Below are 21,125 nucleotides of genomic sequence, written 5' to 3'. Positions count from 1 at the left end.
ACTTACATGCATGCAAGGCTAGAGCTATCCTAACTACAGGATATTTCCATGTTTAGCCCTAATACATAAATATAGTACAGGCACTTACTCACTTATTCATCTTGTAGTTCCAAAGAGGACAGAATGGCTCATAAACTCAAATTTCCAGTGTTGCAAATAAAAACTATTAAGGCTTTTCCTTACCTGATCACCTGACTCCAGAAGTTTTTGATAGTCAGGTGGGATGGTATCATCTCTTTCTCCAAGTTTTTCTCTGTGTTCAGATTTAACCTTTTCCTGAAAGCATTTAAATTTTTTAACAACTTTAATACTCACATTAGAAATAAGTGAGAGGGCTTCTTAAACTTGGGGCAGATGCCCTTTTTGACTTTAAAATTTTAAAACTACTGTTGAAGAAAGCATATGCGGATTTCACTATGAAGTGAAGGTGGTTTTGTTTTCCCTCAGTAATGTTCTTTACCTTAGGTATTGCAGATTACAACTTACTACTACTATTACACAGAAATTGATTTTCTTATTAACAGAAGGGTCTTTATAGAATTTTATGAAGAAAGACTGAATGAACACAAAATAAGCAGAAACAAACAAGTTTACAAATATTAGTGACTAAATGAACACATCTGTTGATGAACTCAGTATTTGTGGGTATAGAAGTCAAAGCCTGATGAAAAATTCAGCCAGAAAATTAATTTTAGAAACGGAGGCCCAAGAAGACACATGAAAAATGATGAGAATAATCACAATAAAAGGCATTGAAATAAAATAGTTTCAAACTCCTGTAACACTTCAACACTTGCCTCCAAGTGGCTGAAGTATGTTAACCAATTCAGTATTTTTCACAAAACCCACAAGTAATCCAGCTGACTGAAGAGTGTTTGGTATGCCTACATGTGGGAAACATAAGAGTATGGAGTTTTTTCTAATAGCCTTACTCTTACTTCTAAAATCCTATGCCATATACTCCTACAGGTATATGAGAAGTATTTTGGGGTTCTCTTGTTGATTTGGTTTATTCCCTCCCACACCTCGCCCCAAATTGATCAAGTTTCAGAATGTCTTTTGTTACCTTTACTTTATCCACAACTGGTTTGTTCTCATCAGGGTCAGGCTCCCTCTGTCCCAGGGAATCAGACAGGAGATCCAAGGCTTCATCCATCTCTTTTCCTCCCTAACAAAGTGTAAACACATTTGTGAGTGCAAATGTGCTGCAAAAATAATTTGATTCATCAAGCTAATTAAGTCCTGACTAATGAGCTGTCAACTTCAATGAACAAAGAGCTCTCCCTTTGTAATTGCAATGTTGTGCAGTAGCTGGGGAAAAAACCCACAGAATATTTAGACCTACAGAAAACATAATTTTAAGAAGGGCTTATGGGATTTATTTTAATGGCTTTTGTTATATGTAAGCCTAACCTCTGTAATGAGAACAGATCTATAAAATGATGGTTGTTTGGCAATTGCCATTCACTTTGCAAACATCAGTTTTTATTCAAAACCTGGTCAAGAAAAAAAAGACCATAAAACCAACTAAAACACAGTCAGGTGAAGCTTTATATTCCCCCTCCAAATCAGGCTGGAAACATTAGTGGAAGATCCCTCTGCATGGATCAAAATGGAGAAGGAATGAGAAACGTTACAACAAATGGTGGGAAGGGAGGTTCTCTTGGTATTCAAAGGGGGTCATGGCACTGCCTGTTCCTCCATTAACCTTGGACTTCTCCGTTTACAGGCTTGACTTGGCCACTGCGGTGATGACTATGTTGGGATTATTTTAAATGTTCTCATTACCTAGGTGGGGAAGGGGAAAGAAAGGGAAGGAGAAAGAGGAAAGAAGAAAGGGGAAAGAAGGAAGGGGAAAGAAGAAAGACAAAAAGGAAAAGGAAAAAGGAGAAGACAAAAAGGAAAAGGAAACAGAGGAAAAGGAAAAAAAAAGAAAAGGAAAAAGAGGAAAAGTTCAGCCAAAGGCTCAAGCCTAAAATTGAAACCACTTGCAAAGAGGTGACTGCCTGCATGGACCTGCAGAAAGGAAAGACACATCCCCCAATGTCCTCAGTGACCCTGAAGGACTTGGCATGGGTTGGGAGCTTCCAAAGGAGTCTGAAATGCAGCAGTGACTGGAACGTGGGGAGAATGGGCAGCCCAGTCCCCAGTCTGTTCAACATGGAGTGTCCAGAAAAATCACACTTTTTTTTTTTTTCTCCTCAGGGGAACATTCTCCTTCCCTGCAGCAGCCAGTTATCAGCAATAAATGACTGAACTTTGCAACAGCCCATAATAGTGGAACTGGCCAGGCCACGCTGCTGTGTCTTCTCATTTGTTTGGGGGTAAGGACCTACAGAAGGGGTTGCTTACTGAGGCAGAAGACAGAGGAGCTGCGGAGTGCACTGCCGAAACTGTAGCAGCAGAGATAACATCCGAGGAAACCACGGGCTTCCCACCCTCCTTGGTTTTCTGGAACAGTACACAGCGCCATCACAAACATAGGAGGAAAACATGCATTAAAGTCCACACATCTAAAACACAGTGCCTATGCAGTTTATTTCTAGGAGTTTATTTTTCTCAGCAGCTTTAGTTATTTCAGATTGAAAACCCCTCCACTCTGCAACTTTTCTGCATCTCACTTTGTTCAACCATCTCAACTACTGCGTTAAACCTTGGCACAGCTAAATCAGAGGTTTAACATGACTCCAGAAGAACTAAGAATTCACTTAGGCCATCCACATTCCCAAGTAACACTTCTAAAATTCTCAGCTGCAAAGTATTAGTTATACAAGCAATTGATAAAAAGATACGACAACTTGAGTATTTCTTTTTTCTACTCCTCTATTAGTTTGCTGCAAAAAGTATTTTAAATTTTTAGTTACTGGAATTTATGTAAGAAACTTTACATAAACTTTGAAGGAAATATGTAAAATGTCAAGATTATTCAAACAACTTGAAAATAAAACCAATTTTCAGAAATCAAATATACTCACCTTTTGTACAGCTGATGTAGGTAATGGTGCAGGTGGTGATGGAGAACAGGAAAATCCTTCTGTCAAACCCTCTAAAAGATCATTTTCACTCATAGGCTATCATTGAAAAGGAAAAACAAAAGAGGCTTTTAAGTCTCTTTATCTCTTAAAAAGTGAGGAGGTAGCCCAGTCCATTTTTAAACTGAATACTGGGTATCATTAGTGACATTTGCCAGTAATTCATGAATGAAACAGTTATTTGCATATTCACTTTTTTTACCTGTGGCTTTTCTTCCGGTTTTGGTAAGAGTTGTTTTTCATCTTTATCCTACAAAGAGAGATCCCTTGCATTAAACCAAGCAGTCCTTAAATAACTCTGCAATACAGGTACTCTGGAAGCACTCACTGAGCAACACAAACAGTATTACACAAGAAAGTGATCTAAGTCACCTCTGGTACCTACTGTTGTTACTCAAAGTGCCACTTAAAAAATCCGAGTCCTGTAGCTTAAGAACACCTGAATGCTGAGAAGTGATTCAGTGTGAGGGACTCTGAGTTCCCTATTTTGTGTTCCCATTTCCACGGAAATAAAACAATTAATAAATAAAATCTCAGCTGTGGCACATGTTGTGAAAGCCTTGGCAAGACCTAAACAACCCATTTATGTCAAATGTATGTGGTGATGTTCGCAAAAATATCACCTTGAAGAACTGCTTTGGGTTTTTTAACAGCTTTAACCAACCACAATTTATTAAGTTTTAAAATACCAAAAGCTACTGTGCATCAGAGTAATCTCAAACAGAATTATCCATCTGCATCTAAACCACCTGTATGCAACTAATGATAGATGTCAGATATTTGGGAACTATGAACTGGAATTTCTGAATACTATAAAACTGGCTGAAATGAACATCAACATTTCAAAATAAAATGGAGTCTCATTTCACCCACATATTCTGAGGAATGAAGGGAAAGTAAGACTAAGACAACACTTTAAATAAATTACTTTAGCTCCTGTTAATGGAGGAATTGTTTCTTCATCTTCACCCAGTTCTTTGTGTTGTTCTGTTTTGGTTTTCTCCTATGAAGGCAAAATAGAAATCATAGCAAGAAAAACAACTAATTACATCCCAAAAGAAATGCACATGAGCTGAGCAAGCTTCTAGCTTTCAGTCTACTGATTCAAGTTAAGTCTTTTTCTTTCAATCCAACTACAAATCTTATGAAAATTAAAAGAAAGCATTTTCTCTTGAGAAAGCCTTAATTTCTCTGCCTGTTTCTTCCTCTGTATATCATAAGCAGTTCTACCTATTTCACTGAAGGTGACATAAGTAAGTTAATAGACAGGTATGGACCAACAACAAAACACTGTTAACACCTCCTGAGTCCTAATTCTTGACTTTTTTGGAAATCAACTCAACAGCTACCTGGGCTGCATGCAAACGAAGGCTGAACAGAGAAATCAGTAGCCCACCTCAAAAAGGAGCAGCCTCCTCAAAGTTATGCTGGAAAATAACAGATAAGGAAAGGGAGTAAAGCCAGTTTTGGGAACTTTCACTTGACAGAATTGCAGAAGGGCTGCTTTTTCTGGTTTTTGACACCAGTCAATTCCATCTGGGCCATGGTTTAGCATGGCACTGGGGACATTCAGACTATGAACAGCATCCATAGACAGAATACATGTATTTCAGTGACTTTCTTATGACTCCCAATTTAAATAACAAGATCAAGGGCAAAGCCCAAAGTTTCATGCATCATCCATCCCTAATTTAAACTATTCATAATAAATTTGGTTCCTTTAGGACAAAGACCATACTGTGTGCTACCTCTGTGTGCATCTTAACTCCGCTTTGGTATAGCATAAGAAAATGCAGTTTTCAGAATCTGAGGGAACTACTTTAATGCCATAGTCATAATTAGTAAAATAGTGCAGTCACTGTGCTGAAATACTACTAGTACTTCCTAAGCAGAATTAAACTGGTTTCAACAGTAATTTTATTTTAAAAGTGAAAATATTATATCTATATTGCATGTAGCCTGAGGAAATACAGTAATTGAAGGCAATTACATCAACAGTCTATTTTTTGAGGTCTGATTTTTTTTTCCTCTACCTTAACTTTGTCCATAGCAGGATTTTTTTCACCTGGATCAGGCTTCTTCTTTCCCAGGCTGCTGGACAAGGCTTCCAGTGCTTCATCTGCTACGTGACCAACCTGTGTGGGTGTTGATACCGAAAAAACAATTCTTACTTTGGAGTTCGGCTGCAGCTAAAGAACACTGTTTTTGTTTTTTCCTGCAGTACATATTTGGTTCACAAACAGCATCCTCTTTAGAGCATTAAGAGGTAGAGGAGACAGCAAGAACTGTCAGTTTGTCTTCCTCTATGAAGAAGGTCACTGACCTTCCCCACACAGTTCATTTTTTTTGGAAACCACTCAGCCTTTGTGGAGGAAGAACTTGCGATGCTGAAATGAGCATCTTGACAATATGTTCTGCCATTCCATAAAGGAAGTACTGAAGATTTGTTTTAGCACTAGCTGAAGTAGCTCCACCACTTACTGCAGACAGGGCTGGTGGAGCTGAAGACTGCACAGTGCAAGCTGTGGCACGAGGGACTACTTTATTCTCAGTGATTTTCGCAGACACAGAATCTGAAGGCTTCTGAAACAGAAAAATTACACTGTAATTTACCGAATATGCTTAGAAAGACGAAATGTCTTTTTTTTTCCTAAACAGAGTACTGAACAAGGCAGAAGAGTCTAAATTTAAAGGTAGAAGCTGCTCGATTAAGAGCTGAGTGCCAATACTGCATGTTCCAACAAAGGCAACAGGGAAGGAAAAATATAAAGAGAAGAAAATATTTTTCTTGAAAGAACAGTAGCATTACCCAGTCTTAGCAAAACTATCAGTGTTACCATCTTCAGTGAACTAGAAAGACATACTTTGGATGTGCTACTGGGCTTTGAAGGTTTGGGTTGTGCTGCAGGCTGTGCAGGGAAGGCAAAGTCCTTTGAAAATTCATCAACAAGATCAGATTCACTCAGAGGCTGCAAAAAAACCCATATGGGATACAGGTGACTCACTGCCTGTTTTTAATTTATTTTTTCAAGAATTGTATTTCAACTACTCAGAAAGAAGGAAAACATTTGTAGCCTACACTGAAATAACCTTTCACACTTATATGCAACAAAACAGCATGAACTTCCCACTGTATAAAATGAAGAAAACCACATTTTAGAATAAGTCAGTTGCTTTGTCATCAAAAGTCAGTATAAGGTAGAGAACTGTAGAGATAACATAAAATATAATTCAGAGACCCAGATACATAATGTTCAACATTGTCTACAGGGCTACTTAAAAGTACCACCTCTTATAATAAATACAACCTCTAAGTACAACCACTTAGTTACGAAAAAAATGCTAATATTTATCTAGTATTTACTATAACAGCATCGTGCTGTTATAATACTTCAAGTACAAACTATATACAGGTAGTGGGAAGCAGCACCATCAACCCATTTTAATTTTTTTTCCCCAGCAGAAGTAGAGTTCCTTCAGGGGCAATGTCACCTCAGAGATCTGCTGACTGCTGACACTCAGCGGCTTTCACTGTGCATGTTTTAGTGAACAAAAAAAGGTTTTAGTTTCCTACAGTGTGTCTATTACTGTATCTATTGATATTATGTGATCTAGCACTATGCAATCTATATACATATACCTGATGCTCCTGGGATCCTCCAAACTACTGTTCACAGCTGAATGTTTAAATCTTTGCTAGCAGTGGTGACCATTCACTTGCTACGTGCAACTTAAATGGTTAGAGAAAGATTCACAATGGAAAAGAAGACATTTGTGAAAGAGAGTCTCCTATTTTCCCTCCCTCATTCCCTCCCTGAAAGTCTTTACAAAATGCCTCAACACATAAGACCTCACTTTTCATAATGTCTTAAATCCTCTCTCAGACACTAAAAAGAGGCATTGAGGTAAAACCAATTTTTTTTTCACAAAAGTTATTCCACTGCATGTGCTTAAGGGTATGCAGAGTGGAGCACCAGAGCAAGACAAGCCCGAGCTGAAATCCTGATGGAAGGACTTTGCGTTCACCAGAAATCATGGAACAACTGTACATGACTGAAAGTATTCAGATATTAGCATAGCTCTTTTTTCGGTTTTTCTGATTTTGGTTTCACAGATGTAAATTAGTGGTGATACCACAGGAATACTGGCGAATACATCTTGCTCAAAGCCACTTCATTTAAATTACAAGCAGTGAAGAGATGCTCAGAAAAATACTGCAGTACTCCTGTGATTCACTTACAGAACAGATATTCAATTGTATTTGTCTCTCTAATTGAGAGAAGCAGAAGAGCATGGGAATATTATTTTTCTACCAACCACTTAAATTCTTTTGGCATAAGACCTCATGATTCTGAGCTTGTCTTCTGGTTTTATACAGGACTTTGGACAAACTGTGAACCGACCTCCCGTCACTCATGCCACATTCTCTTCTGAAACTTTTCTTTTTTGTGTTTGCCGTCCTGTTTTGCTCCCTGTGGAACAGGAGGGCTTGTCTCCTGACAGCAGGGCCATAGCTGCTCACTTTTTATATCATGACATGCTTGGCAGGTGTTCCTCCTGTGCAGCTCTCACACATCACCTACTCAAGACTTGTCTTGTCTAAGACCTGAACACGCAAATTTTTAGAGACAAAAATCTTTTCACCACTGCCTTTGGCATTCCTACACACCTCAACCTTGTAGGAGGTTCTCACTGAGATTGGTCCTGACCTTCACGCTCATTCCAGAAGAATGGAGGTTTCCTGTACTTGTCCAATTTTTGGCAGCACTCCTCAACTTAAAAAACAGTATTTCCAAAGTGAAGCCCTCAGTTTCTTCAGTGCACAGTTCCTTTGCTTTCTTCCTGTCCCTTTTAAATTAATCTTTGCAACTTTCTCTTTCAATATTTTAATTCTCTCTTGCACTTTTCTAGGCCACGATGGATGCTCTTTGCAAAGTACAAGTTGGTCTTTGTGATTAGGAAAATGTTCACAGCAGCTTTTTTTCCTTCTTTCCAGTCATGTTTCTTTATATTGATCACTAATGAAAGGAAACTGTCAAGAAAACACAAGATTTTCCTGCTTCACTTCTCTTTGTCCTTTAACAGCTCCAACAGCCCTCTACAGAATACCTTGTGCTAACTCCCCATACAGCCTTTCTTTGTGCCAGCAGTAATTTCAGAAACTCTCTCACGTCTTAATAGTCTCTAGACTTTTTCCACACTACGAGCTCCTCGTTCACAGCCAATGCACTTCAATAAAAACAACTTCCACTTGACACTTCAGATCAGCAGGTTTTGTGGAAAGAAGCAAACACACAAGACTTACATAACGGCACAGAGAGAGATGAGGTGACAGAGAGGGAGAAAACAGGAATGAATATCCAGTCACACTCCTACAATATTGTCAGTTTTCTAACCTTTGGTTTTTCTTCAGGCTTCGGTAACATCGGTTTTCCATTCTTATCCTAAAAGTGAAATAAGCATTACTGACATTTTTCTATTGCTTTAAGTGCCATACTCAGTAATCACCAGCAAAATAATACAAAATAAATTCCACACACAAGATTAAACTAGTGACACAGTAACAGGAATTCCCCTAAACGGGGAATCTTTACATGGCCAGGTAAGTGGATAAAAGAAGCAAATATGATGTCAGCACAATACAAGAGACCAGTGTTCATTCTTTTTGGTGTCAACACGTATCAAGAATTAATTCCATAGTAAACCAGCAGATATTCATCCAGTAGTAAAACAAGCTTTGACTAAACCTTTGCACTTGAACAAAGAGGGAGTGAAACCCCAGGGCTGCAATTGGGTAGTCCTGAAATCTCTAAAATGGGGTGTAAAGCTGCACCTTTCAACACCCAATATTAACATTTAGCTCCAGCAAGGCCAGTTTATACAGCATCACAGAAACTTTCAACTCTGAACTTTATCAAAAACACGTCTCAGTTCTGTTGTTGATTTGCTTAACCTTGAACAAATACCCATCCCTTGAAGCAACAATCCATAAAAAATAGTGTACTTTTCCTACCATTTCACATTAGTGTTTCAAGGTTACATTACAGAGTGATCCCAAAGAGGACTGCTGTAAAGTGATTTACTGAAATTTAGTGTAAGAAACAAGAAACACCACTCTTGGAGAAGGAACGTGTCACCTGGGAAGATCAGATCTTTGCTCAGAATGCCTGAAAAACCAGTCATGCCCACAAAGGAAGGGGAGGAAATCAGAGGTACTGAAAACTTACCAGCTCTGGAGTTAACCTGTATTCTGGAGGTATCGTATCATCACGTTCTCCAACCTTTTCTTCTTTTTTCTCTTTAGCTTTTGCCTTAAAAAGAAATAACATAAAAAAAAACACATAGAAAAAATTAAAATAAAACCCCCACGTACACTCAACTTCACTATCAAGATTCTTCACCCTACTGTGTTCAGAAGAAGTAGCATCAGATGAAATTATTCCATATATCAAAATATTGAAATTCCTCAATTTATTCCTACCAAATGTCTGTGGTAAAATCATAATGGTTTAAACGTCATATGAGAATATGGCTGCATTATTTTAAATCCTAAGAAAACTTTAGACACTATTCAGAGCTCTAACTTTGTGGTAGGTACTTTTAGAATTTTTGTGTGTACAAAACCCTCAGGTTTTCTTGCATTTCATCACTCTGATTATGCTAGCCATAATTCTGTATCTTTTTCCATCACTGACAATGAAATTCAGCTTTTAATTCTCTGGACCTCCTTTGTGAAGCAATGCATCCACTGAGTTACCAGAAGGCCTAGACTGATTGAATCTGCAATGAAGCAGCTCTTCTTTTGTCAAAAGTGAGCCCAGCAACAGGAGATTTTTTTACTATTTCCCTGTCATTTGTTTGCTCTGAGCTACTGGTGAAGACAGGAGAAAATCTGCTATTAGTATGGTTATAGGCAGAGTCTGCAAAACTAAACTAAGAAGTGAGAGTTTAACATGCAAACACAGGATTACTGTCAAAAATCTTCTGAAGAAAAGCAAAACTCTTAAAAGACAGTGAAAGACAAGAGTCAGATGAGAAAGAAAATGGGGTTTTATGGAAAAAAGGAGTACATGCACTGAAAGTTAATTAAAAATCAAACAGTAAATACGTGCAAAATGGAAGATGGTTATAAATTGTACCCAGTGCAGGGGGGGGAAAAAATATAGAGCAATTATATTTACCGCAGGGGAAGGTGCACGTACGTATGCTTGTATAGCCAAATGATATGCTTATAATTTCCCAGGCCATCTGATTATGTTCTATTCTATCTGTATCCACTTGGGATTTCTTAATTTTTTAATTTTCTTAATCCCTTAAGACTCACACATTCCTTAGGCCTCTGATACAGGCCTTTCTTGTTATTTTAAACATTTGTACAGGATTGAACAAAGAGGACTCAGGATTCCACAGGAGAGTCTAAAAACTAGGGTAAAAAAGGAGTAAAATGTTACCTCTGACGCCTCTACAACAGGCATAGGATCTTCCTCTGGTTCAGGTTCAGGTCCTCCAAGAGTATCAAGGAGAGCTTCCACTGCATCTTCTTTAATTTCCTGTATTTAAGAAAATATGTGAACCATTTAATTATCTCTTTAAATTTACACAGGTTTTACCTTATGTATTTTTATGCTTTATGTGAAGCAAACAGCCAGCACCAGATTCATCATTCTGGTTTGGCTTTACCCAGTTTCCTTAACATCAGATTCTGTGACACAATTAGCACAGTCTAATCAAGATATGACTTCTCTTGAGAAGTAAAAAAAAAGGGGAAAGTATAAAACCCCACAGTGTCACAATTTCATGTAACACAACTGTCATGTGGTTTGACATGGCAAACCAAGAAGTGTAAGGTTGTACTTGCTCTATACAGCGGAAAAAATAAAGGTTTGTAAAATATGGGGAAATTACACTGTATCCAAGTTTTATACACCTTATTACTAAGACTATTTTTCTAATTTTTCTACGCTTCTAGTCATAAGAGCCACAATCATTCTAAAGAATCTGGAAGGAAAATCATCTGACTCACTAAGGCCAAATCTTTAAGACAGGGGATATCTGAGCACTGGTAATTCCTGTTATTCCTATTGTTTCTATGATAAAGAGGATTTACAACTGAAAAATGAGAATGATGAGTATCTTTAAGGATCAGGCACATATAATATGGCATGTGCCTGTAAATTTTAATTACACGTTAACTAGTGGAAGAATGGCTATGTATACCTCATTTGATTTTGTTTTCTTCTCCTTAGGAGGAACTGAGGTCTTGACTGAACTTGCTGCTTGTGCTTGCACGATTTCTTCTTCCTTACTTTGTTTCTGTGAGAGAAATGAAATTACAGGCAAATTTGCAAAAGTAAAAAGAAGTGGAAAATTGTTAATATCAGTTTATAATGAAATATTAAGACCATAATGGCAATGTTTCATGCAATAAAGGCCTGCAATGGCAGGAAAAGTATCAATACCTCTGTCAGACTGGTCTTCTTTTCTTGAGCAGAAGCAGTACTACAGGTAAAGTCAGAAGACAGGGTCTCAGCAAGCTCATCATCTGTCATTGGTTTCTGAGCAAGAAATTGCAAACCAAGTTATGACTATTAAAGTTCAAATATCAACCCTGTCAAGCTCTGTTTACAGTCTGAGTGTGCCCCCTGCTTACTCACACAATGACCTCACTGGCAGGTGTCCCTGACACAAGAAAAAAAAAAAGGTATTTTCCCTCACTGGTTGATTCATTTTTCAGATAAGGTTTTATTTTAGTATGTTAAAGTTACAGACAGTAAAATTAAGCTGGCTGGTAGAATTCTGTTTTTTAAGTTAAGTGCAGAAATCCAAGTAGTCTTTGCTAAAGACATTATAGAGAGACTCTTGCATGCACAGTTTAGTACTTCTCCCCTTTGATCTTATTACGACCAATATCTCTGTAAGCATTTCTTTGAATTGTTTCACCTTCAGTGCCCTGAAAATTTCTTACACCTTTATTAAAAACATCTGTGCCAAGTTCTATTTAGTTTTATCAGTAGCTATGTTATCTGGCACTCCCACTTCCTAAGATTTTTGGAAAACAGTTCAACATTTACATTTTCCTAGGAATCCAGCGGTTACTTTCACCTTCCAGTACAAAAAAAAATAAATCTTACTTCGTTTGGTTCATTTGCTTTTGGTAGGACTTCGTCTTGGCCTTTGCTCTAAAATGAGAATTAATTTTGTAAATGGGAAGCAAAAACATACAAATATGAAAGGAAACACGCATGAATAATGTATCTTGTAACTCACTGACCTTCAACAATTTAACATACTCTGGAGGGAGACTACCCTCCCGTTTACCCATTTCTTCCAAGTACCTTGAATATATATCATCTTCCTGTGAAAAGAATGCACGCATTAATGTTTGTGCACTGCTCTTTACTGAAATAAATTTCTGATGTAGAGCAACCTACAGTGATACTTCTGGAAAGAAAATGCAGGGGGTTGGCTTTGTCAGAGGGCCAAACCTGGACTGTGACTACATAGTGTCTTTCAGTATCTAGTATCATGCACATGCTTCAACATATGCTCACCATCAAGCAGAACTCTGCATGTCCATTCCCAGATTATTCTGCATTAATTTAAGCAATTTCAGTATCTTAGACCAGAGGATGTATTGATGTACTTTGTCTGATTTTTATATATATTTATAAATTCCAAGATTTTTATCATGGCTGAGTACTGTACTGAACCACTGAGCTTGTAATAGTAATCCTTCTCATATGACTCTTCAATTCAGACTCAGAAAGGTGTGCATTCCTTTCCAAACTCTCAGTGTTTTACTCTTTCTCAAGCAGAAATGAAACCTCTTAGGTTGCTTACACTCTCATATACCTCCCTCTGTCACTGCCTTTTGTAAATCCATTGCAGACCATGCTTCGGAGTCAGCTCAAAAAGCAACAACCTTACTTTGTTGACACTTCCAAGTGTTTTCTATTGCAGTAGATCCAAAACTGAATAATTTCTGTATATACCGAAAACAACACTAAAATGTAACTGTGCATACTCTTAACTCTTAGCAGATCACAGTGACAAGTACTGGATCAATGCAGTACTGAGCAACTACAGTCATAATTTGGGTATGGATCTTCTAAGAAGTAAAAATGCAAAGTGTAGAATACCGTAACTTCTGGACCAGTGTAAACAGGAGTAGTGGGCACATCTTCAGGTCCACCCAGGGTATCTATTAAGCTGTCCAGTGCTGACTCATCCATACTAGCCTTCAAAATAAGCAAACCATCATAGAAGTTACCATGGTGTACACAGCAAAAAAAAAAATATAAAAAAAAATCCTGAAGCATCTGGTGAATCTCCAGAAGACCCCTGGAAACCAAACCAAACCCCTTCTTTCAGTAGGACACGCACCATGTGTGCATTTATAAATTTATACATTTTTCAGTCAGAACTGTTTTAAACTTGTTCTCCAATGTCAGTAACAAGATAATCTGTATTTATATATCAGCTCATATAGATGTACATATATCCAAACATAACTGAAGAGAGTAATTAACTTTAATTGAAAGTTGTGGTAAAAGTGATTTTAAATAAGTCCTATTTGACAAAACCTAAATGACACACCAGTAGTTTTTTACCTATTCTTTCAGCTGGCCCTTCACCATCGTACTTAACTACTATGTATAAATACTTCAGCAGTTACACATTTTTTTTTCTGAAAGTGAAGTGTTTCAGAGACAGAAGCACCCTCTGAGACATTTTTACAAGGGAAGCCATTTGCCTGGGACTGTGTTTACCAACATCAGTACTTGATTTATCAGCTGCAGCAACCACACTTGCACCAGCTGTGCCAGCAGAAGCTGCACCAGCCACTGTGGACATCTCAGATGGAGAAATAAAGAGAAAAATGAAGACATGGTTTATTTCATGGTCCTATGTTAAAAATGCTAGAGACAAAACAAAATAAAACAGAGATCCTCTACTCAGGCATCCACATCTACTGTCATCCTTATCTACACTTGGAATAACAGTGATTCTGCTGTGGGAAAGAAAGGATGCTATTTTAAGTACTCTACCTCTTTCTTTTACTTTGCCAGTAAAAGAAACCTGCAGTGCAGAAGGGCTACAAGGCCCCTTCCAAGTCTCTCTTGAAAGCCTTCATTTACTTCTGGAAGCTCTCAATACACCAGTAAAGCCAGAGGAAATGGTGCTCAAGCAGGTGGGGTGAGAAATGCTGCAGGGAGTCAGGTGCAGGAGCAACACCACACAAAATGCAGAACTTCTGCACTGCTGACGCTCTCATTTACTGCAGTAAGTGGGATGTAGTAGAGCTACAGGAGCCCTTCATGCTACCCAGACATGTGAAGACCAAAAGATCCAGACCTTGACTCTACCACATGCTTTTGCTTCATATTTTTTCTCCACAAGTCCCCCTTTGAAATTACCTTTGTGACAAAAAGCATGACATTTCTAGGTCCCAGGTTTTAGAGCAGCACAAGGATGTTTGTCATACACACCTTCCAAACACAAGGCAGCCTTTGTGCTTTTCAACACTGTGGTTTTTGGGGGCCCAGTCTCACCTGATAATATTCAGCTTAAGAATCCACCTTGATGTGGATTTCAATAGCATGAATAATAAAAATTGTACCTTTGCTGCCTCTGTGGGGGTTGCTTGTGGAGGCTGGTCAGTCTGAGTTGTAGTTACTTTTTCTGCATTATTTGGTTTAGAAGCTGTTGTCACAGAAGGTGAGGTTTGTTTTTTTGCCTGTGTAAAGATAAACTGCTATTAGATAGGGAGGGCTGGCTTTTCATTTCTTTTTAATTATTTTTGAAAATGAAAGACAGAAGAAAAATACCGGACGCATCCCTCACTAAAAAAATAAAATTAAGGGAGAGAGAAAAAAATTATACAACTTACTTCACTGGGTTCCTTTTGCTTCTCTTCAGACAGCTGTTTATTTTGAGAGTCTGCTGGCTGTCATGAAATAAAATATTGAGATTATTTACCCTCTCCACCATTCAGTGCTATGGAAAGTGATCTACGCTAGTTCAAATAAACACAAAACAGATTTAAAGGTGGTTAACAAAAGATTTCTTTGGCTGTCCTGAATTAATAAAGCATCCTGACTGTTCCCCCCAAACACCACATTTCCACCCAGCAGCTCCCAGCTGTTTTGTGCACAGGAATGTTACTGATCACACAACAGTTTCATGCAGCACAGTAACAGCAAAGTTTTGCCTCTAAGTAAAAGACCAAAGTACAACAACTCTGCAAAAGTGAAAGTTAAGTACTTACCTTGGCTGACTGGGTGTTTTTTTCAGATCCTGCTTTGGTTGTCGGTGCTGACTGAAATATAAACAACAGGCAGAAATTAATATGCTTGATTATTTCTAAAAGGTTGGCTTATATAAAGCAGAATATCAGACAGGTTCGCACTTGTGAGCACACATGCTGTGTAACCAATACATAGGGCTTTGATCTTGCAGTTTACAATGTCCTGGCAGAAGCTGCCAGGCCAGGGATCTGTGAGCATTCAAATGTGTAGAAACACACACTCACACACACTCCTCATATGGGGGATTGAAAGGAGAAGGAAAGAAGAAACTAAATATAATGAATGAGCAGTTTGACTTACTGACCAAAAACCCCCCAAATTACCATTACCAAATTCTGAAATCATGACAAACATTATTTAATAAATAATTTATTATTTTTCAATAAAATAATTATAAAAACACACACAGTCCTTATGGAAAAGACATTAATGACTTAGATTCAATAGGGTATACACAGAGTGGGATAGATATATGAAATCAGTATCCTTATACTAAACACAACAGAAATTTGTATTTTTCCTCTCCTCTGTAACTTCCTAATGTTCATATTTTACAACACAACTGAACAACCTGGCTTGGATAGTTATTACATAATTGCACTTCCAGGATTTACACCTGAAAATTTTCTGCAGCCATGCCACAAAACTAATTCCTGTGATTCACCTCAACTCAAAGTACAGTGAGCAATAAATTACTACTACCAGAAACATGTAAGAACTAACACTGAAAAATTAAAGAATGGTTATAAGACAGGAAAACAAAAATGCAAGCCTCCTCACCATACTTTTCTTATCATTAGGTGGTAATTTAAATTCTTTCATTGCTTTAGTTCTAGGGTAATCAGAGGTCTCTAGAAGAGACCATTCAGTCTAACCTTTCACAGCAAAAGCACAGTCTAAGCAAGATGGCTGAACATTTTTCTGCCAAATTTTCATTACCATTCAGACATATCCAGCTTCTGTTTTTCATACCTGACAACATAGAGAAATTTGCTAAATTCGTTTACCACTTGTTGGGCAAGTGTTCACACCGACATACTGAACTACAGACAACTTGGTTGGGAAATCCTGAAGATGCATTAAAACTGAGATGCTGTAAACCACAGTAAGGAACACACATCCACACACAAGTCAGTCACCACAGGAAGAACACTGATGGAGAGGGGGAACAAAAAACTCACAAAGTGAGGAAAAAAGTTAAAAATAAGTTTTAAGAAAATCGAAATAATTACTTAAGCTCTCAGACTCATCCCTCCATTGCCCCCAGATTGCCTGTTTTGTATTTTCTCTTGATGCCTAACATGATTAAAACACAGCACTTCCTGGATTCAGTCATACTCTACATGCTCCCATTTGTCCATCCTCTAACTCAAAAGACACACACATCCATTTTTGTACCTGTGCATTAAACAATCAATTACACTGAAAGGTAATCCTAAATTTTCAGTTTTTAAGCTAAGTAAGGTTGGATGTATTTCTGTAACATCTTTAGCAAAGATGAGACATGAGACGTCCTTCAGCAGTAAGACTGCAAAAAATGGGACAGAAATGCAAGGATGAGGTTCAAGAAACACAGAGTTTGACTTTTGCTGCTGTGGGACTGCTGCCCGATGAGGACTTTAGGTACCCTGCTGTCAGAGCGCAAATTCAGGTTTGCCTTATATACTTTTCAGAAGAAGAAGACCAACACATCTTTTTTTTGCAGGACAATAAAATATATGCACTTGCATTTCTGCCAACACCTTACAAAACCTTCACAGAACATTAAATACAAATTCTCAACCTGCCAAACCAATTATAAGCAACTGCAAGTCTTTTTTTTATAAATACTGTAAATATTTTTTTACTAAATACTTAATGCACCTCTTGCGCATGGGGTATGCATTACTTCTTATTCTTCTTCTATCTTTTAAAATGTTCAGAATTGCTTGTACTATAAATTTATCTATGACAATGCTGAATATATGGACCCATGTGGGGGTCCACATGCTTTGTTTCATGACTTACACACATGGGGATGCTAAGGTCACAGTAAAATCCATGATCATAAACACACACATGCTCCTATATACAGACACATCTATTTAAATACACTTTTAGCAATGACAAAGTTCAAATCCAATTAAAATCAGCAGGCAAGTAAAACAATTTTAGTAGGAGACTATACGTTCAGAGGGAACTGTTCAGTCATCCTTTAAGAAGAGTCAGCTGTGAGCAGCTACAGCCTGAAGCCATAGCATCAGTTGACAGTGTGCACTGAATTCCTATGGAGAAAAAGATGTTTCACCTCCCCTTCAGCTGCCTGCTCCCATCTGCTCTGTGCCAGGATCTGAGAGAAGGCATTTTAAGCTGACTCGGGAAAGTGAAAGATAGCCTGGAAAAGAAAATAGTATTTTTTTACCTAGTTCCCTACTTTACACATGTAAAAGAAAGAGAGCTGAACAGGATGTGGTTTTGGCGGTGGCAGCACCTGCTTCCTCTAATCCCCCTGCAGGAGTGTCTGGTCCTCCAAACTCTCCACCTAAACCCAGGCTTTGCCTGCAGAACAAGAAGTTTCACATTCCTTCCTCTGCTGCAGCAGCTCACAGCTTTCTCAGAGAGACATAATACTGAAGGTTCATTAGAGAAAAAGGATACACATACAGAGAAATAAAAGCTAAAGAAAGGTCCAGAGCACATTTAAGAGTAGTGGCACACTAGAAAGACTCTAGAAAAGGCAAATGAGATGTGGTTACAGCAGGCAGTTGGGAAAGAGTTACCAATTTGCAAGAAATTTAGGACTAGATATTAAAGTGACTCAGCAACCTTACCTCTTTTCAAAGAAGTCTACTGTCAAACACGCAAGTGACTTGCTTAATCCAGCAGGAGAAAGACACCAACAATGCAACAGACATTAAAAGAAAACACTAATTATCTTAACACACGCAAATGCGGGACACTGTTTCAAAGGGATTCGTGTTTACCAGTCTTACAGTGCTGAAGAATGCCTCCACTCCTCTATTTTTGGCTCATTTACCATGTTCTTTTGAGAGTTATTTTAAATTTCAAGTAGGGAAAGACCATAACTATTTTCAGGTAGCAGTCTGGGCTAAACCATATGGAGAACTGCAGCAGTAACGAACATGATACAAATGAGTTTACCCACAAACATAACACAAGGAAGAAAACAGAGACTTGAAGATACCTTCATTTATGAGTAATGATGATTGTACACAAATGGAAAAGGCTTAACTGTCATCCAGCTCGCTGCTATCAGTCTAAGTCTCAGATGTGTGCATGGAGGAAAAGAGTTTTAAAAGGCTGACGGAAATGTAATGATTAAGCTCAAATGCAGAGAAGGTGGAGATAGGTGCTCCACCTAGATGAAGATACACGTCAGAACGACCAGAGACAAAAGTTACAGCAAAGAAATTTCCCATTTGATAAATGGAAAAAAATCATCATAATGATGCCACAATCTGGCTGCCCAGATACCCTGCGTAACACACTGTAGGTGTTCAAAAGGTGTTTGGCAGTGCCATTTACCTGCAGAGTTGGCTCTACCTGGTCAACAGGACCTCCAGGGGTTCACCCTGACCACTCAGGGCATCCCTTTATTGGCCCTTACACAAAGTGCAGGCAGCCCTAACCTTTACTGCCATGCAAGTCCCTGCTGGCCTGCTTTGGTATTCAATGTTTTTGTTGGTCTCACTGTTAGGACTGTGGAAAATGAAAGAGGGGGAGAGTCATTAATCATTTGTTTAAACAACACAAGTAACTTCTGCTAGGCAATGGAAGTGTAAGGGAGGATTACGACTGTCTTCTAACAAGTAATGCACATGACTGATGACACAGCTCTGACCAAGGAAATTCTAGTCATAAAACAAGACAGAACAGGCACAAAGGACAAAGACAAGGGAGCCATCAGACAGAGAAAGACGGGAAATTAGTGAGGAGGTGCAATCGCATATACAGAAGAAGCTGAAGCTCGTCCTGAATTTGCTGAATATGTGAAAAATTATAACCAGGTAAATAACACTGCAATTACACTGGAGGGAGCTATATACATGTTACAAAGTGTGACAGAGCTAAAATTAAACACTGTCATTAACATTTTGTTTTTTACTGCTATCATAAAAACCTCTGAATGCTCTGAATAGCATTTATTAGATACCTTTCGCAGAGGGAACTAAGCTGCAGATAAGAAATACGGAAAGTAAAGTCACTCAGTATCCAAGAGCTAAAAAAAGAAATTCCATGGCTTCATACATTTGTGTTTAACTGCAAGCACAATTTTTTCAGGAATTCTTACCTTGGTTTCAGATGGCTTCATAATTTGTGGTTTTGATGCATCCGCAGAGGGAGACTGCTTTTGAGAGAAAAAAAAATAAATTAAGGAACTTTATCTTTGTTATACATTTGTATTAAGCAAGCATAAACAATCTGAATTCATCAGTTATCCAGCTAAAAATTAAAAAATAGAGTTATCATTTTAGATCTTTTGCTTTGCCTGTATTTTGACAGTGTGATGATGCCCACTGACACGTAATGATAGCAAATTTTGCATCACGTATCAAAACAGACTCAAATCCTACTCTCACACTGAGGCACACACACTTACTGTGCAGGATTTGTCCGCACTTATTCTTTTCTTTTTAGCAAAAAATGTACTTTTGGATTCACTAATCTGTCATACAAAATATTTAATACTAAAGTAGCAAACTCAAATATGTTGAGATAAAAAAGAATACTTAATATCTATCTAATACACACATGCACAAATGTTTCTACATGTCACGTGACCCTTCTGCAACTCTGCAAAGGACATGGTCTGTTTCCCTAACTTCTGAGATGCCAATTCAAGAAGATCATGTTGTACTTCTGTTGTGGCTGCATCAAACTTCAAAGCCCAGATATGAATATTCCAGTTGTCTCATCAATACTTTATACAGATGTAATACTACTCCTCTATTCCTGTTTTGCATTCCTCTGCTCAAAGCTGTGTTTTGCAGTGTTTTGTAGATGCTCTAAGGTGTATTCTATAATTCTATGATTTGCCATCTCCATCACACTAACAAAAGGTTTTCAATAAGCCTTTAATATATTTCTGTACAATCAGGTAAATCTGTGGGCAACAAGGTATTTTTCGTCATTCACTCTTTATTAGTTTTGCCTCTCCTTTTCTTTCTTCTCCAAGAAATTAATCTGAATTCCTTCTACATGACTAACAAGTAGGTATCTGCTCTACACCTTCATATTAGTCATCCTAGTCCCTGTCTATTTAATAAAAACACTTATCTGAGCCCTTCTCCCTTCCTCCCCTCAGAAAACTCCTACCAAACCACTGTCTTACAAAGCACTGAAAAATTCCTTCCCAAGTCCCAGCACAGCAGCACCACTACAGCCTGCAGAGATTAGCAAAAACCTCCCAAAACCTCAGCTGCTTCTTTCAGCTGGAGGGCAGTGACCAGGAGAAACAAAGAGTGTAAATGCTCATGGAGGAAGAGAAGTGGTTTGAAAGCAGAAAAACAGTTCAACGCACAGCTGCTGATCAGTGGTTGTGGAGAACACTGAGCCCTGTGGACACTTGGGGTTGACTCAGGGAAACAAAGCCTTGTCCTGGGGAGTCAGAAAGGGGAAGGGCGCACAGGGAGTACCGCGACCTTCCATCACACCACCACAGAGTGCCTCGCCTCACTTACTTTCTGCCTGAATTCCACAATACTCAAGACCTCCAATTTTCCACTCTGTCCCCCAGAAAAGCCACTACAAGGAAGAAGGGGGTCCTTGTTCTTCCAGCCCTTTA

At 38.3% G+C, this 21,125-nt stretch overlaps 1 protein-coding gene across 1 annotated transcript in view; it reads right to left on the bottom strand.

The window, feature by feature from the left end:
• The window catches only part of CAST (calpastatin), a 67,937-nt gene that overhangs the window by 15,397 nt on the left and 31,415 nt on the right, over positions 1 to 21,125 (bottom strand). Inside the window, exons 4-24 of the mRNA XM_027722889.2 lie at positions 19,632 to 19,688; positions 15,301 to 15,351; positions 14,923 to 14,979; positions 14,653 to 14,769; positions 13,172 to 13,270; positions 12,304 to 12,387; positions 12,164 to 12,211; positions 11,492 to 11,587; positions 11,250 to 11,345; positions 10,484 to 10,582; positions 9,260 to 9,343; positions 8,429 to 8,476; positions 5,897 to 6,001; positions 5,514 to 5,615; positions 5,066 to 5,167; positions 3,961 to 4,035; positions 3,235 to 3,282; positions 2,976 to 3,071; positions 2,353 to 2,451; positions 1,067 to 1,168; positions 184 to 276 (exon numbers count right to left, since the gene is read on the bottom strand). Coding sequence (XP_027578690.2) covers positions 184 to 276; positions 1,067 to 1,168; positions 2,353 to 2,451; positions 2,976 to 3,071; positions 3,235 to 3,282; positions 3,961 to 4,035; positions 5,066 to 5,167; positions 5,514 to 5,615; positions 5,897 to 6,001; positions 8,429 to 8,476; positions 9,260 to 9,343; positions 10,484 to 10,582; positions 11,250 to 11,345; positions 11,492 to 11,587; positions 12,164 to 12,211; positions 12,304 to 12,387; positions 13,172 to 13,270; positions 14,653 to 14,769; positions 14,923 to 14,979; positions 15,301 to 15,351; positions 19,632 to 19,688 — 1,758 coding nt within the window. The remainder of the gene's footprint in view (positions 1 to 183; positions 277 to 1,066; positions 1,169 to 2,352; positions 2,452 to 2,975; positions 3,072 to 3,234; positions 3,283 to 3,960; positions 4,036 to 5,065; positions 5,168 to 5,513; positions 5,616 to 5,896; positions 6,002 to 8,428; positions 8,477 to 9,259; positions 9,344 to 10,483; positions 10,583 to 11,249; positions 11,346 to 11,491; positions 11,588 to 12,163; positions 12,212 to 12,303; positions 12,388 to 13,171; positions 13,271 to 14,652; positions 14,770 to 14,922; positions 14,980 to 15,300; positions 15,352 to 19,631; positions 19,689 to 21,125) is intronic.

The sequence above is a fragment of the Pipra filicauda genome, unplaced genomic scaffold (assembly GCF_003945595.2).
Source record: "Pipra filicauda isolate LSUMZ 115617 unplaced genomic scaffold, ASM394559v2 scaffold638_size211741_pilon, whole genome shotgun sequence".
NCBI classification, from domain to species: Eukaryota; Metazoa; Chordata; class Aves; order Passeriformes; family Pipridae; genus Pipra; species Pipra filicauda.
Note: the sequence above shows the minus strand (reverse complement) of the source record. Positions and strands in the feature narration are given on the sequence as shown.